General features: G+C 36.9%; 4 protein-coding genes across 4 annotated transcripts; 1 reads left to right on the forward strand and 3 right to left on the reverse strand.

Moving 5' to 3' along the window:
* The first annotated feature begins 8,375 nt into the window (after positions 1 to 8,375).
* Positions 8,376 to 12,422, forward strand: LOC113275166 (deoxyribodipyrimidine photo-lyase-like). Its single transcript, XM_026524605.1, has 9 exons — positions 8,376 to 9,621; positions 9,774 to 10,114; positions 10,555 to 10,798; positions 10,983 to 11,140; positions 11,248 to 11,284; positions 11,432 to 11,490; positions 11,580 to 11,661; positions 11,773 to 11,844; positions 11,979 to 12,422. Exons 1-9 carry the CDS (start codon positions 9,295 to 9,297, stop codon positions 12,225 to 12,227), a joined length of 1,569 nt encoding a protein of 522 aa, XP_026380390.1. The 5' UTR covers positions 8,376 to 9,294; the 3' UTR covers positions 12,228 to 12,422.
* A 1,094-nt stretch (positions 12,423 to 13,516) lies between these two features.
* On the reverse strand, positions 13,517 to 16,559 carry LOC113275167 (hypersensitive-induced response protein 4-like). Its single transcript, XM_026524606.1, has 5 exons — positions 16,184 to 16,559; positions 15,813 to 15,933; positions 15,610 to 15,701; positions 15,174 to 15,270; positions 13,517 to 14,161 (listed from the first exon to the last, which is right to left on the reverse strand). The coding sequence occupies exons 1-5, from the start codon at positions 16,376 to 16,378 to the stop codon at positions 13,785 to 13,787; spliced, it is 882 nt and encodes a 293-aa protein (XP_026380391.1). The 5' UTR covers positions 16,379 to 16,559; the 3' UTR covers positions 13,517 to 13,784.
* Positions 16,560 to 16,821: 262 nt separating this feature from the next.
* Positions 16,822 to 17,430, reverse strand: LOC113272363. The gene has a single exon (XM_026522209.1). The coding sequence runs from the start codon at positions 17,428 to 17,430 to the stop codon at positions 16,822 to 16,824; it is 609 nt and encodes a 202-aa protein (XP_026377994.1).
* A 2,423-nt stretch (positions 17,431 to 19,853) lies between these two features.
* On the reverse strand, positions 19,854 to 20,908 carry LOC113272364. Its single transcript, XM_026522210.1, has 2 exons — positions 20,833 to 20,908; positions 19,854 to 20,659 (listed from the first exon to the last, which is right to left on the reverse strand). Exons 1-2 carry the CDS (start codon positions 20,906 to 20,908, stop codon positions 19,854 to 19,856), a joined length of 882 nt encoding a protein of 293 aa, XP_026377995.1.
* Positions 20,909 to 24,392: the final 3,484 nt, after the last annotated feature.

The raw sequence follows: 24,392 nt of genomic DNA on the forward strand, positions 1-24,392 counted from the left end.
TTCAAAAGAAGTATCTGAAAAAGCGGGGTCTAATAACCACACCCAATATTTCGTTCGGAAAACTGTATGGACAACTCCGATACAATTCCAAGAAAATCAAATAGATAGTTAGACTCAATCACGGAAAAATATCCAAGAGTTATATCTCAATTTCTCAAATCAATCTGCAATCGAACATATACAAATCTGTGAGCCGGATCAATATGAGATATAACTTGGATGGTACCAAAGACCAATATCCAAACGTCAATCAATTTCAATCAACAACCAAAGGTTATATTGACACTGACAACAATATCCAAACATAGTATACCACCAAATCACCACCCACCACCACCTCCAATCACCACAAATTACACAAACAGCTCATAAGCAAGTATTAAAAAAAAAAAAAAAAAAGGAAAAACAAAATGAAATCCCTGGTTGTATGGCCAAGTATCTTAACTATAAAAAGGAAAAACCCATGTTCTATCAGTTATGATTTTCTCCTTGGCATTTTCACAAACACCATCAAATATTCAACCAGAAAATATAAATAAAAACCCATGTTCTAAATCAAATAAAACCCATGTTCTAGATCAAATAGAACCCATGTTTGAAAAGAAAATATGAATAAGAACCCATGTTCCAAATCACATAAAACCCATATGAAAATAAATATGGATGAAAAATTATACCTGAAGATGATGATAATTCTAAAAGGAGCTTTTAGATCATTTGAAAAAGATGGAAATATGAGATGAGAGTGACGATGGAGATAGAAATCAGTGGATTTGTTGAGAGAAATGATGGAGATATCAGTTGATAATAGATCTAGGTATTGGTTCTTCATCTCCCATATCTGCTTCCGACGGAACAAACGAAGAAAATGAGAAAGGAAATTCTAAAACGTCGAATGCATTTTTGTCAATTTTAACGAGTCAGGGGTTTGGGCCATCCATTCAGCAGCATTTCTATACCTGACTCCATAAGGCCCGAGTCAGGGGTTGAGTCCGACTCAGATGTCGAGTCAGGAGTTGCCAAATTTACAAAACAAACAGTCTGACTGCTGACTCGGCGCGAGTCAGAGGTTGACTCAGACCCAGACGCCGGGTCAGCTGCAAACAAACAAGGTGTTAATCTTTGACATATAATTCAAAAGTTCATTCTATTTTCCATCAATATTTGAATAATGACACAATAGACTCAACTTTTGACATATATGGGACAATCATAGTTCACGGACGTAAACACACATATCCCATAACAATTTTTGCAATATATGAAACCAATAAAGATTATTACTGCAAAATCATCTTCCAAATAACTTAGAATTTAAATAAATAAATCTAAAAACATTGCAAGATGAAAACCGTTGGCAATAGCTATGTGTAATCACAATATATACTATTCCAAACCCTAATTATCCTTCTTAAAACACAAGAATAAATTCTCATAAGAAGTTTCCTAGACTTCATAAAAATGATAAGAGATAGAGAAGCTAATCATCATTTTCATCATCGGAATCCATCCAAGAGGCTTGAACTTTTTCCATCTCTTCCTTGATTTCGGAAACTTTGTATCAATCACATGTAATTGTTCTTGCACACATTTTACCTTGAAATTGATCTTATACACACCCTTGTGAATTTGATGAAGAAGACTCAAGGTGGTAGGATCACAAGAACCATCAAGGGAATCACATCTTTGTCTCTTGTAAGCATTCTTCTTCATACGTTTGAAAGTAATCGAACGAAAAATTCTGGGAGTTCCAATAGAATTTCCAATGGGAGCAATGGAATGTGCACGACATATTTGCTCAATTAAGCATGGAAAACCTAACTTCTTGTTGGATGACGTCATCGAGATCATTTGACGAATGATAAATCCACAAATATCAAGACCCTGAGCACCCAATTCAAGAAAATAGACTAACTCCGCAAAATCACGACTCCACCGAGAGTTCTCAATTGTGGAGGGACAAAGATTAGAAATGCCAAGTTTTCTAAAAATCGTCAAAGCATGACTAAAATTATTTGTAGGAAGTTTTCCTTCAAACCAATCAACATTCTTGCCACAAAGACCATTAGAGATGATTTCATAAGATGGTATTTCTCCTCTTGGTCTAGGAAGGCGAAAATTACCCAAAGGATTTTTAGTAATCCTTGAAATCATCTCTTTATCAACAAGAATCCCTTTTCTATTTATCATAGTCTTGAACTCTAAGTCATCAAGATTAACATCATGGATGTTAGCATAAAAGATTCTTGTGAGAGTGTCAAAACCTTCACCAAGACCATTAAAGATGTTACTAAGATTATATTTCTCAAAACGAATCAAGTCTTCCTTATGACCACATTCCAATTTCTTCTCTAGAATGAAATCACTAGAAAAAATCTTTTCAAAGATCTTACTACTAGAATCATTGATGAATCTAGTTCTAATAGAATCTTGGTCACATGGTATGTTCATACTCCTAAGAGAGGAAAAACCATGATTTTTTGACATCTTCTTAGAATCCTTATCATCATTATTGATTTTCCCTATGAACCCTAAAATTGAGACTAATAAGAAAGAGAAAATCTTACTTGATATGCTCCTTGAGAATGATGACAACCCTTTGTCCTTTATTGACCTCCAAAAAGATATTTAATAGAGTAAACTCGTGAACCCTAGAAACGCCCTTGATCACGAACCTGGACAAAGAGATGAAGATGAAGGGTATGCGTACGAGAACCCTTAAAAGAACTCGGTAGTGGGCTTGGACCCGTACTGGTTCGGTAGCCCATAAAGGGAAATATGACTCCAATTCCAAAACTTGAACCATGAGGTTTGCACACTGAGGAGAATTTAACAATGCGATGGACGTAGTAGTATAAAACTACATTAATTAACCTCAGGTGGATAGAAAAATTATGTCAAACAAGTTTTTCTTCAAGGAAAAATAAATTAAAAAAAAAAACTAACCCATAATACAAAGACACAAAACTAATAGACGATTACTTGCCCCACTTCAAGTTATATACAAATGGGGTGAAGCCAATTTTGCTACTAAGAGGCTAGATGAGCACAGGAACCCTCATGCACCTTCTCCGATCGATATTTGTGAAATGTATCATAGTAATGATGATACTCAGGGTTATTTGAAATTTTTGACTCTTTTTTCTTATGATTAAAGGAAGGATTTTTCCAACAACTGGAACTCGCAACACCACGAGTAAAAATATTCTTATCGATTTTGACCGAGTTGTTGCCAAAACTCGAATGTATGTCACGAATGACAGAATCAGAACTTTTACCAGTACAAACCTTTTCCTTAATCAAGACAAGTCGTCCCAGAGATTTGAAAATGTTTCCAAAATCCATAAATAGATCTTTATCAATTGATCCATCACGATAGTATTCCTCAAAAGGATTAATAAGAAGTCTAGTGAGGTTCCATATCCTTGAGCTTTTATTCACACGTTTCCTACAACGAATCTTTTTAAAGGAATCTTTAATTTTTCCTTTAGATAGTTTTCCATCATCTAGGATTTCTAATGTCCTAGATGATGAGAGATTATCTTGAGAGACTAGCAGCCTTGAGAAGAATAGTGAACAATCTTTGAGGATTTTTGGTATGCGTCATAGGTGCGCAGAAAAAGTTTCCCAAAGTGATTTCCCATAGAGAAAATCTTTAGGATCAATAAAACACAAACTTATTAGGTTTATCGTGTTTACCTGCTCTGATACCAATTGAAAACCACATCCAATATTTCGTTCAGCAATCTGTATGGACAACTCCAATCGAATTCCAAGAGAATCAACTAGACAGTTAGACTCAATCACGGAAAAGTATCCAAGAATTATATCTTAATTTATCAAATCAATATACAATCGAACAGATAAAAATATGTGAGCCGGATCAATATGAGAAATAACTTGGATGGTACCAGAGGCCAATATCCAAGCGTCAATCAATTTCAATCAATAACCAAAGGTTGGATTTACCAATTGATTGAACTATGCACAACCTATGATATTTCAATTATATAGAAAAGATAATTCAGAAAAGAAATAACACAGACACCAGAAGTTTTGTTAACGAGGAAACCGCAAATGCAGAAAAACCCCGGGACCTAGTCCAGATTTTAACACCATGTTGTATTAAGCCGCTACAGACTCTAGCCTACTACAAGTTAACTTCAGACTGGAATGTAGTTGAGCCCTAATCAATCTCACACCGATTAAGGTACAGTCGCGTTCCTTACGCCTCTGAATCCCAGCAGGACTCTACGTGCTTGATTCCCTTAACCGATCTCACCCACAACTAAGAGTTGCTATGACCCAAAGTCGAATACTTGATAAACAAATCTGTCACCCACATAAAAGTCTATTTTAATAGATAAATCTGTCTCCCACAGAAATACCTACGAAGTTTGTTCCGTCTTGTGATAAATCAAGGTGAACAGGAACCAATTGATAATCCGGTCTTATATTCCCGAAGAACAACCTAGAAATACCAATCACCTCACAATAACTTCACTATATGGTAGTAGAACAAGTTATTATGGAATCACAAAGAATGATATGAAGAGACTTGTGACACTTTTTATATCTTATCTATCAGAGATAAATCTCGAGAAAATCTTAGGGAAGATAATACTCAATACGATATAACAAAGTAACATCAGAACACGTAACTACAGTGAAAATAGTTGGGTTTGGCTTCAGAATCCCAATAAAGTCTTTAAGTCGTTAACCTATAATGGTTTTAGGAAAAACCTAGGTTAAAGGAGAATCGACTCTAGAGTTCTCCCTTATATAGTCTTCAAATCAGGGTTTGATAACTTTGGAACAAAGCAATCAATATTCATTGTTAGATGAAACTTGATTCAAGATTCAAGCTAATATCTTTCCACCGTTAGATGGTCTTTATCTTGTTACACACAAATGAGATATACCTTCATTTAGATATGGGTAACCGTACCTAAACGTGTATATTTAGTTGACTCAATAACAGTTAATCGAAGTTAGCCATATGAACACTTTTCTCTTAACCTTGTTCATCTTAACTCTTCTAGATCAGTTGCTAATCAAATTAATCTAATTGTGTTACTCATAGAAGTATACAAGACACAATTGAAGCAAAATCGGATTGATTCAAAATAATAAGTTCATGAACAATTTAGCCACGGTTTGCGAAGATTGCATTCCTTAATTTATAAATGTAATTTTTCATGAGTATGAAATCATACTTAACCGATTTTAGAACTTGAACCACTTAAGTTTGCAAACGGGTACGCAAACTTAAGTTCCGGACATTGGTCACAAGCCGACAGTTTGAAAACGGGTACGCAAACTTTAGCTCCGGACCAAACTCAGTTGAAACCGTTTGTGAACGGGCTCGCAAACTTGGTTTCTGGACTTCAACAGTTAAATCAGTTTGAGAACGGGAATGCAAACTTAAGTACCCTGAATTAAACAGTTGAATAAGTTTGCGAACGGGTATGCAAACTTTCGGTCTTGATTTCCGTCAAAACAGTTCGTACACTAAGTACACAAACCGTAATGTATCCAGACATGGGTTTTAGTTCTTAACTCCCATTTCAATTATTGAAACATTCTTAGAAGACGACAATAGCTGTCTCACACAAACTATTATCTTATAAGAATTTTTCAAGTGATCGAATGGTCAATACGAAAAATTCCGAGCCTATATCAAATGACTGTCTCACACAAATCATGTAAGTTGTTACCAGGTGATTTTCACATGATCATCTTTTCACTTTCGTCAAGAATAATGATGAACGTGGTTAAAACAAAAATCTTTCCGACACATATTTTGAGAAAGATATAAGCGAGTTAAACTCAGTTCGAAATATTAAATGTGTATAATATAAAGTCTATATAGCTATACGACTTTATCTCAATAGGAGATAAAATAGAATAGACTTCTGAGTGATAGATGAGTTCAAGTCTCCACATACCTTTTGTTGATGAAGTTCCACAAGGTCCCCTTAGTAGTTCTTCGTCTTCAATCGATGAACGCCGTGAAGTCTAAAGCTCAACTATACATTCTATCCTAATCCGAGACATATCTATAAGTAGACTGGAAATCAAGACTTATAGTTTTGGAAAACAAGCTTGAGATAGAAACGCTTGCGAGTTCAACCGAGCAGTGCTTTAACGGTATCTCTCTTCTCTCATAGATCTTCATCAACATCACGACCATCTAGGAAGTTGTTCAAAACTCCCCCTCCTCACATACTCACCTGGACAAACTCGGAAGCTCAAGGATGCACAAAGAGAAAAAATTAGAGTTTTATCCAAGTAAGCCCTAATTAACAATTCATTCGATCAAGACGGGAATTTTGTCTCATCAAGACTCCATTATCATGCCATTAACTCCTCCCAACACAAAATACCAGGAGGTTCCCAAATCCATAATCGATTCCAAGATCAGGGTCATAACAATCAATGGATAAACATCAATTCGGGGGACTACGCAAGTCTAAAAGAACGAGTGGATTGTAATTTTGCAACTGAACGATTCGTCATCATATATATACTCGTCATAAAACAAACAAGGTTTTACTCTGAGTAGGGGACTTAATGTAGATGGTGAAATTTGGATAAGGGGTAGAAGTTTCATTTCAAGACCATATACAAAACTCAACTCTCACATGAGAGATTAAGCCCTTGGTCCTCAAGGCACCCACATCCACGATTTCTAGTATACGTCCCTGCGAGACACTGCTGGTCGGTGATGCCTTGATTCCTAGGGCACATCCTCGATGGGATATTGCTGGTTACATAGGTTTTGTAAAGAGTAAAACGTCTCGGCAGACTTATGAACCAGAATAACCACAATTCCAGCATGTCTTTGCGAGACGCAGCTGATTGTGATGCCATGATTCCTAGTATACATCCTCAACGAGATACTACTGGTCATGTAGGTTCTGTAAATGCGTAAAAACGTCCCCGACGGACTTATCACCCATACTCATGTAATAAAGACTCATCATATTTGAGATCAAGGACTGATTCCTAGTACATCATCACGAGATACACTGGTCATGTCTACTCTAGGCTCTGACTCGACTTACCGAGGCTTCAGAATAATTCATAGTACATCCCCATGTATGCTGGTTATTCTTCCTCTGGGCATTTTTGACAGACTCCTAGAACATCCTTTCGAGATATACTGTTCATCTCGACCCCATAAACCCGTCTGCCAAACCTCCGACGACCTCAGTCGCGTCAGCCAAACCTAAGGTGGCCTCATCCGAACTGAGCCATCTCGTCTGAAGAGTTTTACACGCATAAAATTTAGGCACACGCCTCACCTACGGATCAAGCCTATTTCTCATCCTTTCAAACACACTCACGACTAGTAAATTGAGTCTGAACTATACATGTCTATCCAAAAATGTGAATAATCTCTCTTGAGCTCTGCATGCTCATCAAAGGGACCCATAAGCAATAATACAGTCTCCACATGACATATGTGACTGGCCGTGGAGAGAGGAAGCTCAACCTCATCTCCTCTCACACCCCGCTCACGATTTTTGAGACATTCGATGTCTTTTCACGTGATTCATCCTAGTCTCACAAATAAAAAAATATCTCTTTATCTTAGCCAACTCGGGTAAAGAGAATATTTCTCTCTCTCGACACATAATCACAAAGGCTGACTCAGCTTCACACAAATGGGGGGGGATGTCAATTAGGGTTTGCGGTCTATGGAACGTGCGAGAAATACCGACTTATTTCTCACCGCGGAAGAGAGTAAAGGCAGTGGAATAATGAGATAAACTCAACCTAGTTTATCTATATCTATTCCTGAAGAAACAGGAGAAATGCACGACAAGCAATCCTTATCTTCACCGACCTGGGATTAGAGAATTCAGCTATAAATAGGTCATTTATTTCTCCATGTTAATACATAACTTTGTCATAAACTCTCATAGCAATTCTTCTTCAAACCCTAGAATTCTATGATCTCTCTCTTCATATGCTTCACTCCCTAAGACCAGCCCTAATCCTCTTCCCTGTGACTGAAGCAGCCTTTGAATGGCCACTATGCGTGGTTTACGAGAAGACAGTTCGTGCTCAACCTCCCGTAACTCACTTTCAAAACCCTAAAACCCACTTTTAACCTCTCACCAATTTTAGGTAACTACAATCTTAGTATAAGAAATATGTATGATTTGATAGTCATGTTTATATTTGTTCTGCAGATGTTTTAAAATGCTTTCCAACAGTATAAAAAGTTACAAATATTCATGGCATGGGTTGAGAGATATTTCATTTCTAAACTTTTACTATTTTGTTATCCATAAAAATATATTTGGAAAAAATAACTAACAATATCTCGCCCTCCTCCTTGTGTTAAGAATTGTGCAAACTTGAAATAAATCATCTTGGATGGGAGAGAGAGAATACAAAAATAGATCACTATGCAAAGTCATACAAACTCCCCGTTTCAATCTCAAAATACATGACAAAGTATTCTTCACAAAATGAAGAGGTAAACGACAAGCAACAAACCACCCACCACCAGTTTTCCAAATTTCTTAGTATCCCCTAAAAATTAGAAAGTGAAGCAATAAAAGCTTTTTTACCATTAACAATCTAAGGAGCACAATAAACAATTTCTTCCTTATTTCTCTGACTGCTCTTAGCTTTGGAAGCCGTCTTAGCCCAATAATTTGTAATAGCTGTAGAATTAGGTCGACTCGAATGACCACCAGATTGAATCTCCTTTGCACCCAGAAAAGAATAAAACTCCTTCACAAATTCGTTTTTATAGAATTACTCAAATCAACCTCATGAACAGATCCCTCTAACATCATGTGAAAAGATGGAGGAAGGCTAGACGCAACAATGAAATAACGGGGGACACCGCCAGGCGGCGATGCCATGATATCCGACGAAACTCTGAAGATGAAGAAAATGTCAACATAGACGGCCAGGGTCGAGCTCATTTGCTGCAAGTGTAGAATCTAAGTTGAAAGTTTCCCTCTCCAAATTTCAGAGGGGCTTGGTGCCTTGGCCTGCCCTGGGGACCCATGGCTATTATACAGCCCAATATACGAACGGTTGCACTATGGACACGTCTCCTTAAGTAGGCGCATAGCTTGTATCGTGTAACATTTCGCACCACTAATAAAATTACAGTTCCCAATTTCCCATTCTTCTTCATCTTCCCTCCCAAATTCTGTAATATCCAATTAAACTGGTGGAAAACACCCACTGCGTAAGTGAAACCTTTTGTAATCATACACCCATCACAATCTTGTCCTCAACGTCTTTCTCATTTTGCTCTCCACCATGACATCATCATCCTCGACAATGGCGATTCAACCGGGAAGAATCCGGGTTCTCAAAGAAGGATTACTACCCAAATTATTGTCTGAACAAAAATGTGGACCAGTTGTTTACTGGATGTTTAGAGATCAAAGGGTTAAATATAATTGGGCATTAATCCATGCCGTTGATCAAGCTAACAAAGGAAATGTACCTGTTGTTGTTGCATTTAATCTTTTTGATGCATTCAAAGGTGCGAAGAATCGTCAATTAGGGTTTATGTTAAAGGGTCTTCGCCAACTTCAGCAAACATTAGTAGAGTCCTTTCAAATCCCATTCTTCTTGTTTCAGGTAATAATTCACTGTTTACATTTGCATTTGTCCGCATGAATCGTTTTAAGAGCGAGTTAACTCAGTTTGACTCGGACAGTTTAACCTGGGTTGTACAAATAAGTAGTGCAAGAAAGTTTAATGAGTTTGTTGTTTTCCTTTTGTCTGATTAGGGAGAAGCAGTAGAAACAATTCCGAATTTTATGAGAGAAAGTGGAGCTTCACTTTTGGTAACAGATTTTTCGCCATTGAGGGAAGTTAGGAAATGGAAAGAAGAAATGTGTGAACGAGTTGGTGATTCAGTTACAGTGCATGAAATCGATGCACATAATGTAGTTCCACTGTGGGTTGCATCAGGTAAATTAGAGTACGGTGCAAGAACTATAAGGAGTAAAATTCACAAGTTGCTTCCTGAGTATCTCATTGATTTTCCTCAACTTCAAACTCCTAACAAGAAATGGGTTGGTATTAGTCCTTTGATAGATTGGGAGAAACTCATCGACGATGTTTTGAGGTTCGGTTCTTCTCTAATTATATTTTATTTCATTTAATTACAGTATATGTAAGTCCATGTCTCTAGATATATAGCAATATGTTGCTGCATTAACACCCAGTTTGGACCTTTACACATTTCAAAAGAAGCTATTTTGGTCTGGAAATAGCATCACAATAGGACATACCAGCAATCCTATCAGCGGATAGTAGGGTCTATTGGCCTTACATAGCCTCATGCCAGCATTCAACATGTTTTGGATCTCAACAACTGTTAGGCTTGTGCTTCTAGTAGCGGTGTGCTTTGGATGTCAAATAGCAAGGTTGGGAACAAAAAAAAAATTAGACCAGTGGAAACATTTTAGAACCAGGATTTTATGGTGTCTGACCTTACTTCTTGGAACTTGGTATATTTTAATACATATCAATATGAAGGTTGTTAATCTGAGTTACTTATACCAGAAAAGGAGCAGAAGTACCTGAAATTGAGTGGTGTGAACCTGGAGAAGTTGCTGCAATGGAAGCTCTTCATGGTGCTAAAAATGGATTCCTTTCAACCACCAGGTTGAAGAACTATAATACTGATCGCAATAACCCATTGAAGCCAAGAGGACTTTCAGGCCTTTCTCCTTATTTGCATTTTGGTCAGATTTCAGCGCAACGGTGTGCGTTGGAGGCTCGGAATGTTCGCAGCGTCAATCCTCAGGTTTGCAGTATGAACTTTGTGTTAACGATATGGTTGTGTTCCATCTTGGTTTCTGCTGTTCATCTATGCATCATAGACTCATAGATTGAAATCGAGGTTGTCTTCATTTTAATCCGTTCCCTAATTGAGTTGGTTGGTTTTGAATTTGAACCTTACATTCTGTCCATGTGCCCATATTATGAAGTCAGTCGACTCGTTCATGGAGGAGTTGATCGTACGAAGAGAACTCGCAGACAATTTTTGCTACTATCAGCCTCAGTATGACTCTATACAGGGCGCGTGGGAATGGGCTCGGAAAACTTTGATGGACCATGCAAATGATAAGCGAGAACATGTTTATACGTAAGAAGAATCCCTTCACTAAGTTAATTCTGAATTTGAACAACTGGTAGAATCATGTACGATATTGTTGAATGGTTGTTGTTATGCTTTTTTTCTTTCAATTTCAGGAGGGAGCAACTGGAGAAAGCAAAAACTGCTGATCCTGTAAGATAAATGTTTCATTTTAAAATGTATATGTAGACTCCATTCTATTCTAAGAAGGTTTGGTGTCTCAGGATCCTTTTGTACCCATAAAACTTGTTATGATTTCTTTAATGTATTGTTGAATTGTGTGAACTCCTGCACTTTCAGCTGTGGAATGCATCACAACTAGAGATGGTTCATCATGGAAAAATGCACGGATTCATGAGGTTAGTAACTGCCCGATGGTTTTAGTTCTTTCAAATTGTCTCCTTTGTTTATCAGACTAATGGGTGTGATCATGATGGTCGGTTTGCAGAATGTATTGGGCTAAAAAGATTTTAGAATGGACAAATGGACCAGAAGAAGCACTTTCTACAGCTTTATACTTAAATGACAAGGTAGTTGCTCTCTCCCTCTCCTCTTCCTTCTCTTTGCTCTTTACTGTTAAATATCAATATACGAATATAAAACAGTTCAACTTGTTGACGTATTAACCGGCAATTTTGCAGTACGAAATAGATGGTAGGGACCCAAATGGATATGTAGGTTGTATGTGGTCGATATGTGGTGTTCATGATCAGGTTTGCGTTCTTCATCTTCACGGTTCTTCTGTTTCAGTTTACCTTGTTTTTACTTATTTATGTTCAATATAGCTAAAGAAACTTAGACGAGTACTAGTTTTAGTTAACAAGAGCTCTGTGATTGACATGTTCAGGGTTGGAGGGAACGGCCGGTGTTTGGCAAGATAAGGTACATGAACTATGCAGGATGCAAACGGAAATTCGACGTCGAAGGTTATATCGCGTATGTCAAGAGACTAGTTGGCGGAATCAAGAAGCGGAAAGCAGAAATTACAATTAGTGCCGAGGTTAAGGCAAAGTTGAAGTCTGACGTTGTACAAGATCTGGTAAAAGGTAGAATCCAAGAAAATCCTTCAGAGATTGTCCCGTTATTATCTTCCTAAAGATTCATACTGGGAACATATTTGTTCAGTGGCAGAAATAGAAATGAAGTGTATTATGTTTAGGCACGGTTTGATTTCCATATTTTGTAATTCAGATGGTCATGGAAGTGTACCTTCTAAATATGAGACTATTGATTGTCAGTGGGAACTGAATTTCCATGTCTATAAATATAAGGTACCCAGGCTTTTTCCTCATATATTTACTGTCCATCTCTTTGCTTCCTCTCTCCCAAGTCCAAACTTCTGAATTTCGTCCTCTGCTTCTTGTGTTAGCGTTTGATGATAACTATGTCTATGGAGAAAGAATACAAGGAAATCAGTAGGAATCCTTTAATCTACTGTTGTCTCGAATTTAGTAACGGAAAAACCTGCCCAAGGTCTGTCAAAGTTGAGTTAGAGCGTAATTTCGGAGTTATTAGTGATGGTTATAGTTTTGATGTACCGAGTACTGGAAAAGAGACCTTGGTTACTGATATTCCTCTAGACTTGATGCTAGATTTACCTTCTTTTGTAAAAACTAGTGTTACTGACATGCTGTGTACAAAGGGAGTCCATTCTATTGTGGTCGAGTACGTGACAACTTTTGTGTTAGAGGAGGTCTCCGAGATTGTTACCAATCCTACATTTGATGAAGAAGACTCGGATCAGATTACTGTCCATGTTGTCTATTGGATGATGGATCAACCAGTTGATGATGATAATTACGAAGAAGCCCTCGAAAGTCAAATTGATGATAACTATGAAGAAGAAGAAGATTTCGAGTGTATTTCCGATGACCAAGTTATGGAAGATAACTATGAAGAAGAAGCAGATTTCATGCGTATTTCTGATGCCCAAGTTATGGAAGATGATGATGCTTTCGAAATGGCATTAGCAGTCTCATGGGAAGACAGTCAGAGAAATATAAAGAAAATCTGTGCATCGAGTTCGTTTATTCAAGGACTAAAAAGAGTCTTGTTTGCCAAGTACCGCGAATATTGCCTGTGCTATTTGCTTGGAGATATCTAGAGTGAAAGAAGAGATCTCTCGGATGCCTTGTGGGCACATATTTCATGCAGACTGCATAATTTCTTGGTTGGAGCAGAGCAACTCCTGCCCTATGTGCCGGTTTAAAGTTGAACACCAACTGGCGGAGGACTAAAACCTGAAGATTACTATAATTTTTAATAATGTAATGCAGCAGGTGTAAATATTAAAATTATCAATCTACTGGTTTTCAGCTTTCTTTGGTCCAAATCACTACGTTATTACTACTTGTTATCAGGTGATATACCTTATAACACACTCGGTTCACAGAATTGCTATAGATAGATATCAACTTTATTAACAGAACTGTGACATGGTTCTGATGGTTGTTTCTACGATAATATTGTCATAACACGCCAAAAACTACACGCTGTCTAGGCTCTGGTCCTCTGGATATGGTTTAGTACGTACTTACATGGTGAAACTAAAAGAAAAGCAGAATACTAACAAAGACCTTGGGACACTTTAGTACCCGTGGAAGTAAATAGGAAAGTGAGAAACTTTCAATGTCTATAAAACCACACAACGAGCTTATTCGGTATCGTCATTGGCCTGAGCAGCAGAGGCTTCCATCATGCCGTTACGTATCTGGTTACTGATATCTCTTACGTGTCCCGGGCCATGAGGTAAGAACACAGTCGTGTTCTTTGATGAATTTCCAAGATCTTTGATTGTGTCAAAATACTGAGTGATCATGATAAGATCCATAACCTCTTTGGCTGACGTACCCGACACCTTGTGAGAAAAGTTCAGTATATTCTCCCTAAGACCATCAGTAATTGCCTGCCTCTGTCGTGCAACACCAACCCCACCGAGGTACTTTGCCTCTGCTTCAGCCTCAGCTCTCTTTACTTGTAGAATTTTATCTGCTTCACCTTTGTATACGCTAGCAAGTTGGAGCCTTTGAGCTGCAACATGACAGAAAAGTAAAATTATAAAAATGAAGTTTTTGCTAAGAAAGAATAACAATGCGCTAAAACAAACCTTTCCAGAGATGGGACAAACAATGAGAATTATTACCAGTAACCATACGCTTATTATTCACAATAGCCGTTTCAAAATTTGCATTCAGCAAAATAGAATTCTGCTTCCTATATTCTTTCACAAAATATGCATTGAATCCAGATCGACTACCCCTTTCACAGTATCTATTTCAGCATAAATCTTTTTTACTGACCCCCGTGTACAGTTTAAAAGCAAGCCATCATATTTTCGTTCTATTTAACAACTATCTCAACATCCTCTTGGCTATCCCATGTTCACCATTAATGATGAACTTAACGACATACTAAAGTTTAATGTCAAAATTACGAGGTAACATTATTAACAGCTAGAGTAACAAGGGGTTACAATGGAAAAAAGGAGAAAGGCCTTCTATAACTATCCCGAACGTTCCAGAGCTGAGCCAACTAATATACTGTTATTATCATCTCAAAACAAGTTTCATTGATAATACGAAATGCAGCTCGAAAATTCAAATGCGAAGATATCAATCGACTGCCTACACTTTTTACCATTTAGTCCTGCATTCTGCATGATAGGTATGTCATCGTGCAAAGCAAAAAGGCGACTACGAAACTCATAACTAAAGCATGAAATGGGATAGCATAAAGAGAAAATCTCAGCGACTTTCAAGAATAAAATTCAAATCTATGAATGTTGTAGCTTCCATCAGGCTGACCAGAAGTTTCATAGGCAACTGGCAGTGAACATTAAAATTCCGAATGCTTCTTTCAAGAAAATTTCACTTTTTTGGTATACAATTTCAACATTATGGGTAAAACTAGAGCAACACATGTAATAACGTGATGACTAGAGAACAAGAAAACTTATAATTTCTAAACAAGAAAAACTACAAAAGAAATTACTCCTACCCAGAACCATAACAAAAATTCAACCAGTTAGCAGAAAGATTCTTACCTGCATTTATCTCATTCATTGCTTTGCGCACCGAGGGATCAGGTATGATGTCAACCATCAGTATGTGCTCTATGCTGTATCCATATGCTCCCATGACCTAATCAGGACACCAACAAAGTTTAGCATCTCTTAATAGTTGTATTCTCCATGATCCAAAATAGATACTAGCATTGAACAAAGAGAGACTGATTTGTGTGAAAAATCGGGTACTTAGATTAAAGAAAGAATCTATACATGGCGACATCTCAAGTCTATACACATACAAAATAAACAACACTCTAAGATGTCAACCATCAGTATGTGCTCTATGCTGTATCCATATGGTGGAGATGTAATTAGTGGACAGCACCATAGGGAGTAAAGCATCCAGCATTTAACGAATACATTTCGAATTCCAACAACTTTGAATAAAATTTACTAACTAAATTAGACTAACCTTTTCAAGCTCCTCCAGCACAGCTTGAGCAACATCAGACTTTTGTTCAAAGAGCTCATCCAATGTCATTCTTGGAACATGAGCTCTAACAACTGAAATATAAACAATGAAATAAGTAAAGCACAAACATTAGCATTCATGAAAAGAAAATCAAGTCACATATTGCATGACTTGTCAAATCTAACCAAGAAAAAGAAGCATACCATCAAATACGTAAGCCTGAATCTGTTCTTGTGGGTTTTGCAACTCGTAAAAAGCATCATCAGCGTTATGCTTGATTACTCGGTATTGAATTGAACACAGTAGTTGCACAAAGACATTATCCTGTAAAACAAAGAGCAAACAGTTAGTATTCACCCTTTTCCAACAACTAGCCCAATATAAAGTTGTGATTTACTCAATTTTAGGTTTACAAACAGCTCAAATCATCAATAAAATAACCCAATTATGTCATAAATCGGTCGAATTCTGAAATTACATGGGTAAATTGAGGGTATGCTTCATTTTTTTTAAACACAATCAACAATAAATTGACAGAGAAAGAGAAGACAAGAAGAGAAAGGGATGATAATACCTTAGTTTTTGTTTCAATTTTGACATCAAGAGAATTGATCCGAGTAGAAAGAACACCAGCAAGACATTCACCAGCTAAAGGATTGAAGAAATGAAAACCAGGGTTTGCTAGTTTTGAGAAACGACCGAATCGTTCTATAATTCCAATACTTGCTTGATCTATACATCCACACATGAAGAAAAACATATTCACCATTTTTTCCTTTCACTGTGGAGAAAAAAGATCTTTCTGATTTCTTTTACTTCTTTTTGGATCAAGATCAGGACAAACCTAACCAATTAAATAGAATAGAGTTTTATAAAATCTCTGGGGACTTTGAACAGAAAAAAAGATACGACGCGGCAATTTATGGGGAAAAATAGAGGACACGGTATGAGACTTTGAGTATATGACGTCAATGTCTCGATGATATTGTAAACCGCCTCCCTTTTATATCGTCTTGGTAGACCCAAACACAACGAGGCGTCCTGTCCCAATCAATTGTCTACAGCGAACCAACTCACGGTATTTACAGCCAGAACGCCCCAAAATTTTTTTTTTTTTTTTTTTTTTTGAAGGAAACAGATTTTCATTGATATTAATCCTCGTGCAAGATGAGGTGTTGCATAATACAATTAGGTGGTTTAATGATGGACCCATCATCTGTTTACATTATTTGAAATTGCACATTGAGCTAAATCATGCGCAATAGAATTAGCGTCTCTAGAAACTGCCGTGAAACTAACTTCACTGAAGTTCTTAACGCGATCTCTGATGTTGAGAATTGTTGATCTTATATTCCAAGGTATTCCATTCACACTACCTTGAATAGCTTTAGGAATTTCTGTAGCATCTCCTTCTACTATGATTTTGGTGACCTGAAGTCTTCCAGCCAGTTGTATACCCAGTCCATAAGCCTTTGCCTCTGCAACCGTAGACGAGATGCAATTGAAGCAATAAGAACCACTTCCCGGGTGATTTCCGAAGGAATCGATAGCCACTGCAGCTGCTGAAGCGTTTCCATTGTTAAAGGCAGCATCAACATTTATTTTAATAACCGAAGCAGGAGGAAATTCCCGTAAAACTGCATTGGAATGATTGATCTGAATATTGGAGCAGTAATTATACGCCTGGTGAAGATCAAATAACTTAAAGTCTTGAAGAGCTCTTTGGATGCATTGAGAAGTTGAGACATGAATGTTATTAAAAATCAAATCATTCCTCGATTTCCAAATGTTCCATAGAATACAAGCCGCTAGATTTAACATAACACCTTGGTCAGGATGAAGAACCTAGTGTTGAACTATTTGTCTTATTTGCAGCCCATTCAAAACTTCAATTACTATCGGACTTTCCTGAAAAACTGCCAGGGAGAAATGGCAGTTGAAGAAAAGATGATCAATAGTTTCTTCATCCAGATTACAAAAAGGACAAACACTTTGAATCTGATTGTTGAATTTTCCCAAATTATGATACACATCCAAACCATTATGCAACATTTTCCACAAGAAAATATGGATATTTGGTTGAATCTTAATCCTCTTCCAAAGTAATTTCCATGGGAATTCCGATTCAGTAGAAGTAGTAGCTCTATTTTCAGCCAGTAATTTGTAAACTGACTTTGAAATAAAATTACCTGATGGAGTTTTCAACAAGATTAATTTATCTTCTACTTCTTCTTCTTCTGACGGAATATAGATGTCCAAAATAGCATTGATTTGGTCTTATGGAAAAATCTGAAGCAACAGCTCCAAGTTCCAGGATTTATCTTCATGAGAAATAAGATCTGAAACTATCGTGACTTGAATATCCGATTGCTGGAGTCTTGTAGGTCTAAATCCTGGAATACCAGGTATCCAGGGATCATTCCATATGTGAATGTTATGACCCGAACCTATGAACCAGCAGCAGTTATTTATAAAAAACTCTCTGACAGTGATCATATCCTTCCATGTGCTAGAATCTCCATTTTTTGATTGATAATCCAAGAAAGAGGAACGGTGTAAATATTTAGCAGAATATAATTGCGCCCAAGTAGCATTTGAATTTGTAAGAAATCTCCAAACCAGTTTATCTACTAATGACAGATTCACCAGTTCCATATCTCTAATCCCTAAACCTCCATCCTCTTTTGTTCACATAGCCTTCTCCCACTTGAAGAAATGTGCTTTCCTTGTACTTGTATCATGTCCCCACCAGAATGCTCTTTGAGAGCGTGATAATTCATTTGTCACTCCTTTAGAAATAATGCACGTACCCATTGTGTAATTAGGTATTGTTGATAACACACTTTTTAACAGTTCAGTTCTTCCAGCAGGGTTTACAAAGAAGTTTCTCCAGCCAGCCAACTTAGAGTTATACTTTGAATTCAATGGATCAAAAGTCTCAATACTGCAATATGATTTCAAAGGATAAGTACCTAAATACTTCTCCTCTTTAGTCATTTCTGTAACACCTAACTTCTGAATTGACCTCCATTTATTATGTGTAGAGCAACCCTTATTAAAGTGGATTGAAGACTTCATAAAGTTGATTATTTGTCCAGAAAAAGATGAATAAAGATCCAAAATATGTTTCAGTTGATCCACATTTGATTCTGAATTGTTTCCAAAGAAGAACAAATCATCGGCGAACATTAAATGACTAATTGAAGGACCATTATTAATCCTGTAACCATTATAAAGACTTAATATTTCAAACTTTTCCATTAGAAGAGATAACCCTTGAGAGCAAATAATGAACAAAGAAGGTGATAGAGGACATCCCTGACGAAGACCCCTTCCACTGTTGAAACTTCCATGAGGAGCAGCATTTAAGAGAATAGAGAACGAAGCAGAAGTAACACAGTTCATGATTAACTTGTGAGAAGAATCATGAATTCCCATTTGATGAAGCATGAATCTCAAAAAAGACCAAGATACTCGATCATAAGCCTTCGACATATCCAATTTCAGTGAAAAATAACCTTCTTTAGAGTTTGATTTATGCATAGAATGAAATAATTCCTTAGCAATAACAACATTATCGGTTATTTGTCTTCCTTTAACAAAAGCATTTTGTGCCCAGGAGATAAATGAACTTAAGAAAAGACCGAATCTTAAAGCCAAGATTTTAGCCACAAATTTATACAAGACATTACATAACGCAATTGGTCTAAAATCTATAGCTGTAACTGGATTTTTTACCTTTGGGATTAAGCTTATATGAGTATGATTAAGCTTACTTGGAATTTCTCCTAAGTTAAAAATCTGTTGAATGAATTGAGTAGTTTTTGTTCCCACAATTGTCCAACACTTCTTTTAAAATAAAACTGGATATCCATCCGGACCTGGTGAACCCATAGAATTCATATTCTTCACCACTTTCCAAACTTCATCATCTGAAGGTATGACTGATAGAGAAGAACTTTGTGTTGAACTTAAAGAATAAGAAGATTCTTGCATATTCGTAGGATCTTGGATATTTATATCTTCTTGAAACAGTTCTTTGAAGAAGAGAACCAATTCTTCAGCAATCTCATTTGGGTTAGTGACCCGCTGTTGATTATTGGATTGAATATAAGAGATTTGATTTTTCTTTCTTCTTTGTTGCATAGAAAGGTGGAATTGTTTTGTGTTTTTATCAGCAGTCTTCATCCAGATTTGCTTCATTCTTTGTTCCCAGTAAGTAGCATCCACGATAATGTAATCATTCAATTGAGCTGAAATATCTTCTCTTGTCGAATAATAACAGCAGTTGGAGATAGAGATTGAAGTTTCAGTAATTTCTTCTTTAGATTTCTAATTATATTCTTTATACAACCAATTTTGTCTCTGCTCCAGCTTTTGAGAAAATTACCCAGAGATGCAAGTTTAGATATAAGATCATCATAAAGATTTAAGTTCCAACTTTCCAGTACCATTTTGAGAAAATCTGGATGTGTAACCCAGTACGCTTCAAATCTGTAAGAAGGAGGTCTTCTAGCAACAGTTCTACAGGTGTTAAGAAGAATGAGAGAATGATCACTAGAGATTCTCGACAAATGCAAAACACCTGAATGTTCAAACATGAGGCACCAATCTGGAGTTGCAATAACCCTGTCCAATCTTTCCCTTATTAGACTTTGATACTGCCTACCATTACACCATGTGTAAGCTGGACCAGAAAACCCTAAATCCAATAGATGATTCTCATGGATGAATTTGTTAAACTGAGAAATAGCAGCATTTAGAGACTGATCACCCCCATATTTTTCTCTAACTGAAGAGATTGCATTGAAATCACCAATGAAACATTTAGGACCGAGAACATGTTGTGAATATACAGATAGACTTCTCCAGAATTGAGCTTTATCTGTTCTCTTAGGTGGCCCATAAATACATAATAGATTCCAAGCAGCAAAAGGACCCGACTGATTTATCTTAAGATGAATTAAGTTTTTAGAACTCGAAATAACTTCTGCATCAATGTCATCTTGCCACATTAACCACAAACCACCACTATGACCTACAACTGGCACTACACGGTGATTAGAATAACCAAAGTTTTGAATAAGAGAAATTGAAGAAGATTCAGATAACTTTGTCTCTGATAAGAAGACAATTTTTGGTTTCGAACTTCTTAGAAATGATTTTAAAGTTTGAATTGTTGATTCATTCCCTAACCCCCAACAATTCCAGGAAAAGACTAACATGGACCGCGCGGCCTATCAGGGCTAGCCGCCATCTCCGATTGATCATCTGAATTCTCGTTGATTCCTGAAGCCATCTATGATTGTGCATCTCCAATATGTAGTCGTGCTCCATCCAACATTCGTTTAGCACCTCTCGAATCGTTGTTGGTGATTGACCTCGGAACAACGGCATTGCTAGGACTCCTAGCCATCGATTTCCATTCACGCCTCCTGGTATTCTTGGTTGATTTTCCGGAATTCCATAAAATCCGTCCATCGTTACTATTCTGTGATCTGGTGTTTGACCCGGATAGAAATTGATGAAGGTTCTCATTTATGGGCTTATTTGAGACTTCAGTTGTAGTAGATTTCTGTTTTTTAGTGACAAACTTGAACGATTCAGAGACTTGAAGAGACTTGAAACTATTGTAATGAAAGTTTGTTGAACAATGTTCTTGGTTAGACTCTAAATTTTTTCCTTTTGCCAAAGCATTTTTCTTCTGTTGCAGAGATGCAGTGTGAGTAGTTACCGAAGAAGTTATTTCCATGTTCTGAGCAGTTATTGATGAAAAGAAATCTTTTCCCTGATTGTTTGTGGTAGGTTGAATATTGATATGGTTGTTAACCGTCAGGGTATTCTTATCAGAAAAAACTCCAGAGACACGTAACTGCCCGTGTAAATTATCTTCTCGATCGATGTACGGATCAGGGGATGACGTGGATGACAAATTCCTAGTCACTGATGAGTTGGCTTGATGATTCATCATCCCTGAAATATTAGTTGAGATTTTGCTTTGATTTTGCACCAAGTCCATGATGATTTCTTCCTGAAAATATGAGTCATTGAATTCATCCAAATCGGTATTGAAGTTCTTCAAAGAGGCATTGATAGAACGCTGATATTTTGGAAGAATAAGATCATATGCTTGTTGATGAAGTTCTGGAGGAAAATCATGATGGACTTTATCTTTCAATTGATGAACTTTCGTACATAGCCTCATAAGATGACCCAGAAGACCGCAGAATAAACAAAATCTTGGTAATCTTTCGTATCTGATTCCATCCACGATTTCATGTCCATTGGGAAGAGGAAAAGTGATAGAGTCTCTAAGTGGCTGTTTAACATCGACTGGGATACGTACTCTAGCAAATTTACCCCAATTTCTTGCTTCTTGAACATATATTATTCTGTGGCTCCCAACATAAGAAACTAAACTCTGGATGAATTTTCTGTTCAGATAGTTTACTGGTAGACCATGTAATTGAGCCTAAAATTCAACTTTATCAAATCGGTATTCATGTGGTAGTTTTTTTGCTACACACCTTTCCAATGCCAATAAATCATCTCTGGGAACCCACGGTGATGATTCCATGATAAATTCCGAGTCAGAATGTGACTCAAATTTAATTAAGAATGTATCTGATGTGAATTCAGACACGAAGAATTTTTGATTGAAGGATTTCCAGAGTTTATGTAACAGTTCCCTGACATTGGAGATTAGGAATGTTCTAGGAGAGATTATCATAAGAACCAAGCAGTTTTGATAATCCTTTGATGAATTTGGTAAAGGATTGTCAATACAAATCTTCTTGTTCGGTGTTTCTTGATTAAGAAGATTTGCAAATTGACGAATCATTTCCATGTTTGGATTAATTTGTTTTAGGTTAGATTGTGAAGGTTGAGACATATTTGTATAGAATACAGTGAAGATATAAAAGATGCCAAAGGCTATGAAATTGATACTTTTCTGAAAATTAAAAGTAGGAAATCTTCGTTGAAATACGAAGAACTCCAAGGAACTTTTAGATTAACAAAATGGTGTAAGATTAATCAGAATATAGGGAGAAATTTGTTTAGATTAGTGATGAAAATTTGGTTCAAGTTTTTGTTTCAGTTAATGGCGAAAATTACAGAGAAGAGAGAGAAGAGAGAGAATTTAGGATCATTTACAGCTTCGTCCCAAAAATTATTGATACTTGAAAATAATTACTCCTTAAAAAAAAGTTAAAAAAATAATAATGGTATTTACAGCCATCAAACGGTTATCTTCTTTTTTTTTCTTTGTTATCGGAAGACGACAAAGTTAGCATGATCACTAAAATAGTACCAACATTAGCGGGGCTGGTATCTGAAAATATAATTTAAGTGATCCTAGCCATTAAACCATATTATCCCAGTATTATTTGCGAAATCCAACGGCTAGGATCGTATATAATTATCTTGTCTCATATAAATTGATATCATCCCGTTAATACTGGTACATACCTTTAGCAATCGTGGAAATTCATGCGTCTGTATAAGTTATGCAAAACTTAGGGCCGAAGGCATTATTATAACACTTTTTCCATTATTAAAAAAAAGAAATGTTATCACTTTTTCTAAAATCAGAGGCAATTGTAAATACCAATCGTGGTTTTCATACTGAGTGTAGTGGTATAAAACCACACACTATATCCAATGGTGTAGAAGATGACTTAAAACTAAGTAAAGATACATAAACAAACATAGACACAAAGATATACGTGGTAGTCCACGGGGTGAAGGATGAATGTTATTATTTCTTTTCTTTGATTACAAGGTGTTCTCTCCTTCTCAAATGATGTAACTCTCAAACTCTCCAATGTAGTGACTTGTTTCTCTCTCTTTTTTCTTGACCCCTTTTCTCTCTCGACCCGCCCTTGTATTTATAGGCCAAGGTCGAAATACAACAGAATTACAGTGTTGGTCGCATTACATCAGTTTAGTTGTTCCTTATCGGACCTGTGTTGGCACTCGCCCATCTTTCTAGTACGGATAGAGTCTTGGTCCTTGATAGTTCTTCACCCGGGGCCGAATCCTGATCGCCTGGTTGACACGATGTCGCCCTTCTTTCTTGTCGTCTCATTGTTTGACCAACTTCCTTTGTCTGACCGAATGCTTCCTGATCGTCCGTCCGACTTGTCAGAGAATAAAGGTTATGTCCCATCCAACAACTGTAGGGCCATCACGTCCGACCCACGTGACACCTCGCTCTTTGCGCTACTTGGTTCTATCATGTGCTTCGCCGCTCCTTCCTCTTCGGTATATCATGGCTTAGGATCTTTCCACCTAGCCCTGTGGATTATTTATACCTACACCGACGGAAACAAAACAAACAGCGTTCAGTATGAAATCAGAGAAAATAAATAAATGCCATAAATAAATAACCATGTGGAGATGTCGTATAAGTCGATTGATGTCAAAATGTGCCACTTATTTAATCCCAAAACCACACTATAGAGTTGGTGGGGGTGGTGTTCACGATTGATTGAATGAGAGACCTTCAAATGGTAATTTTTGTCAATTTGTCATATATACAGATATGAAATATGTCACGATTCATCTATTTTGATACAGTGCGGACGCGTTATGCTACTTTAGATAATAATGCCGAGGATATGAGAATGTGCGAGCACCAAGACTCGAGAGTCAAGACTGCTAGCTACTTCTAGCGGTTTATGTGATGTGACTACATCATGGTTTACGGACTTGGCTTTTGAAACTTGAAAAATGCTATAGTGGCCCTATTTTCAGATGGCATTTGATTGATAGTGTGATCC

Source organism: Papaver somniferum, chromosome 4 (assembly GCF_003573695.1).
Source record: "Papaver somniferum cultivar HN1 chromosome 4, ASM357369v1, whole genome shotgun sequence".
Lineage (NCBI taxonomy): Eukaryota > Viridiplantae > Streptophyta > Magnoliopsida > Ranunculales > Papaveraceae > Papaver > Papaver somniferum.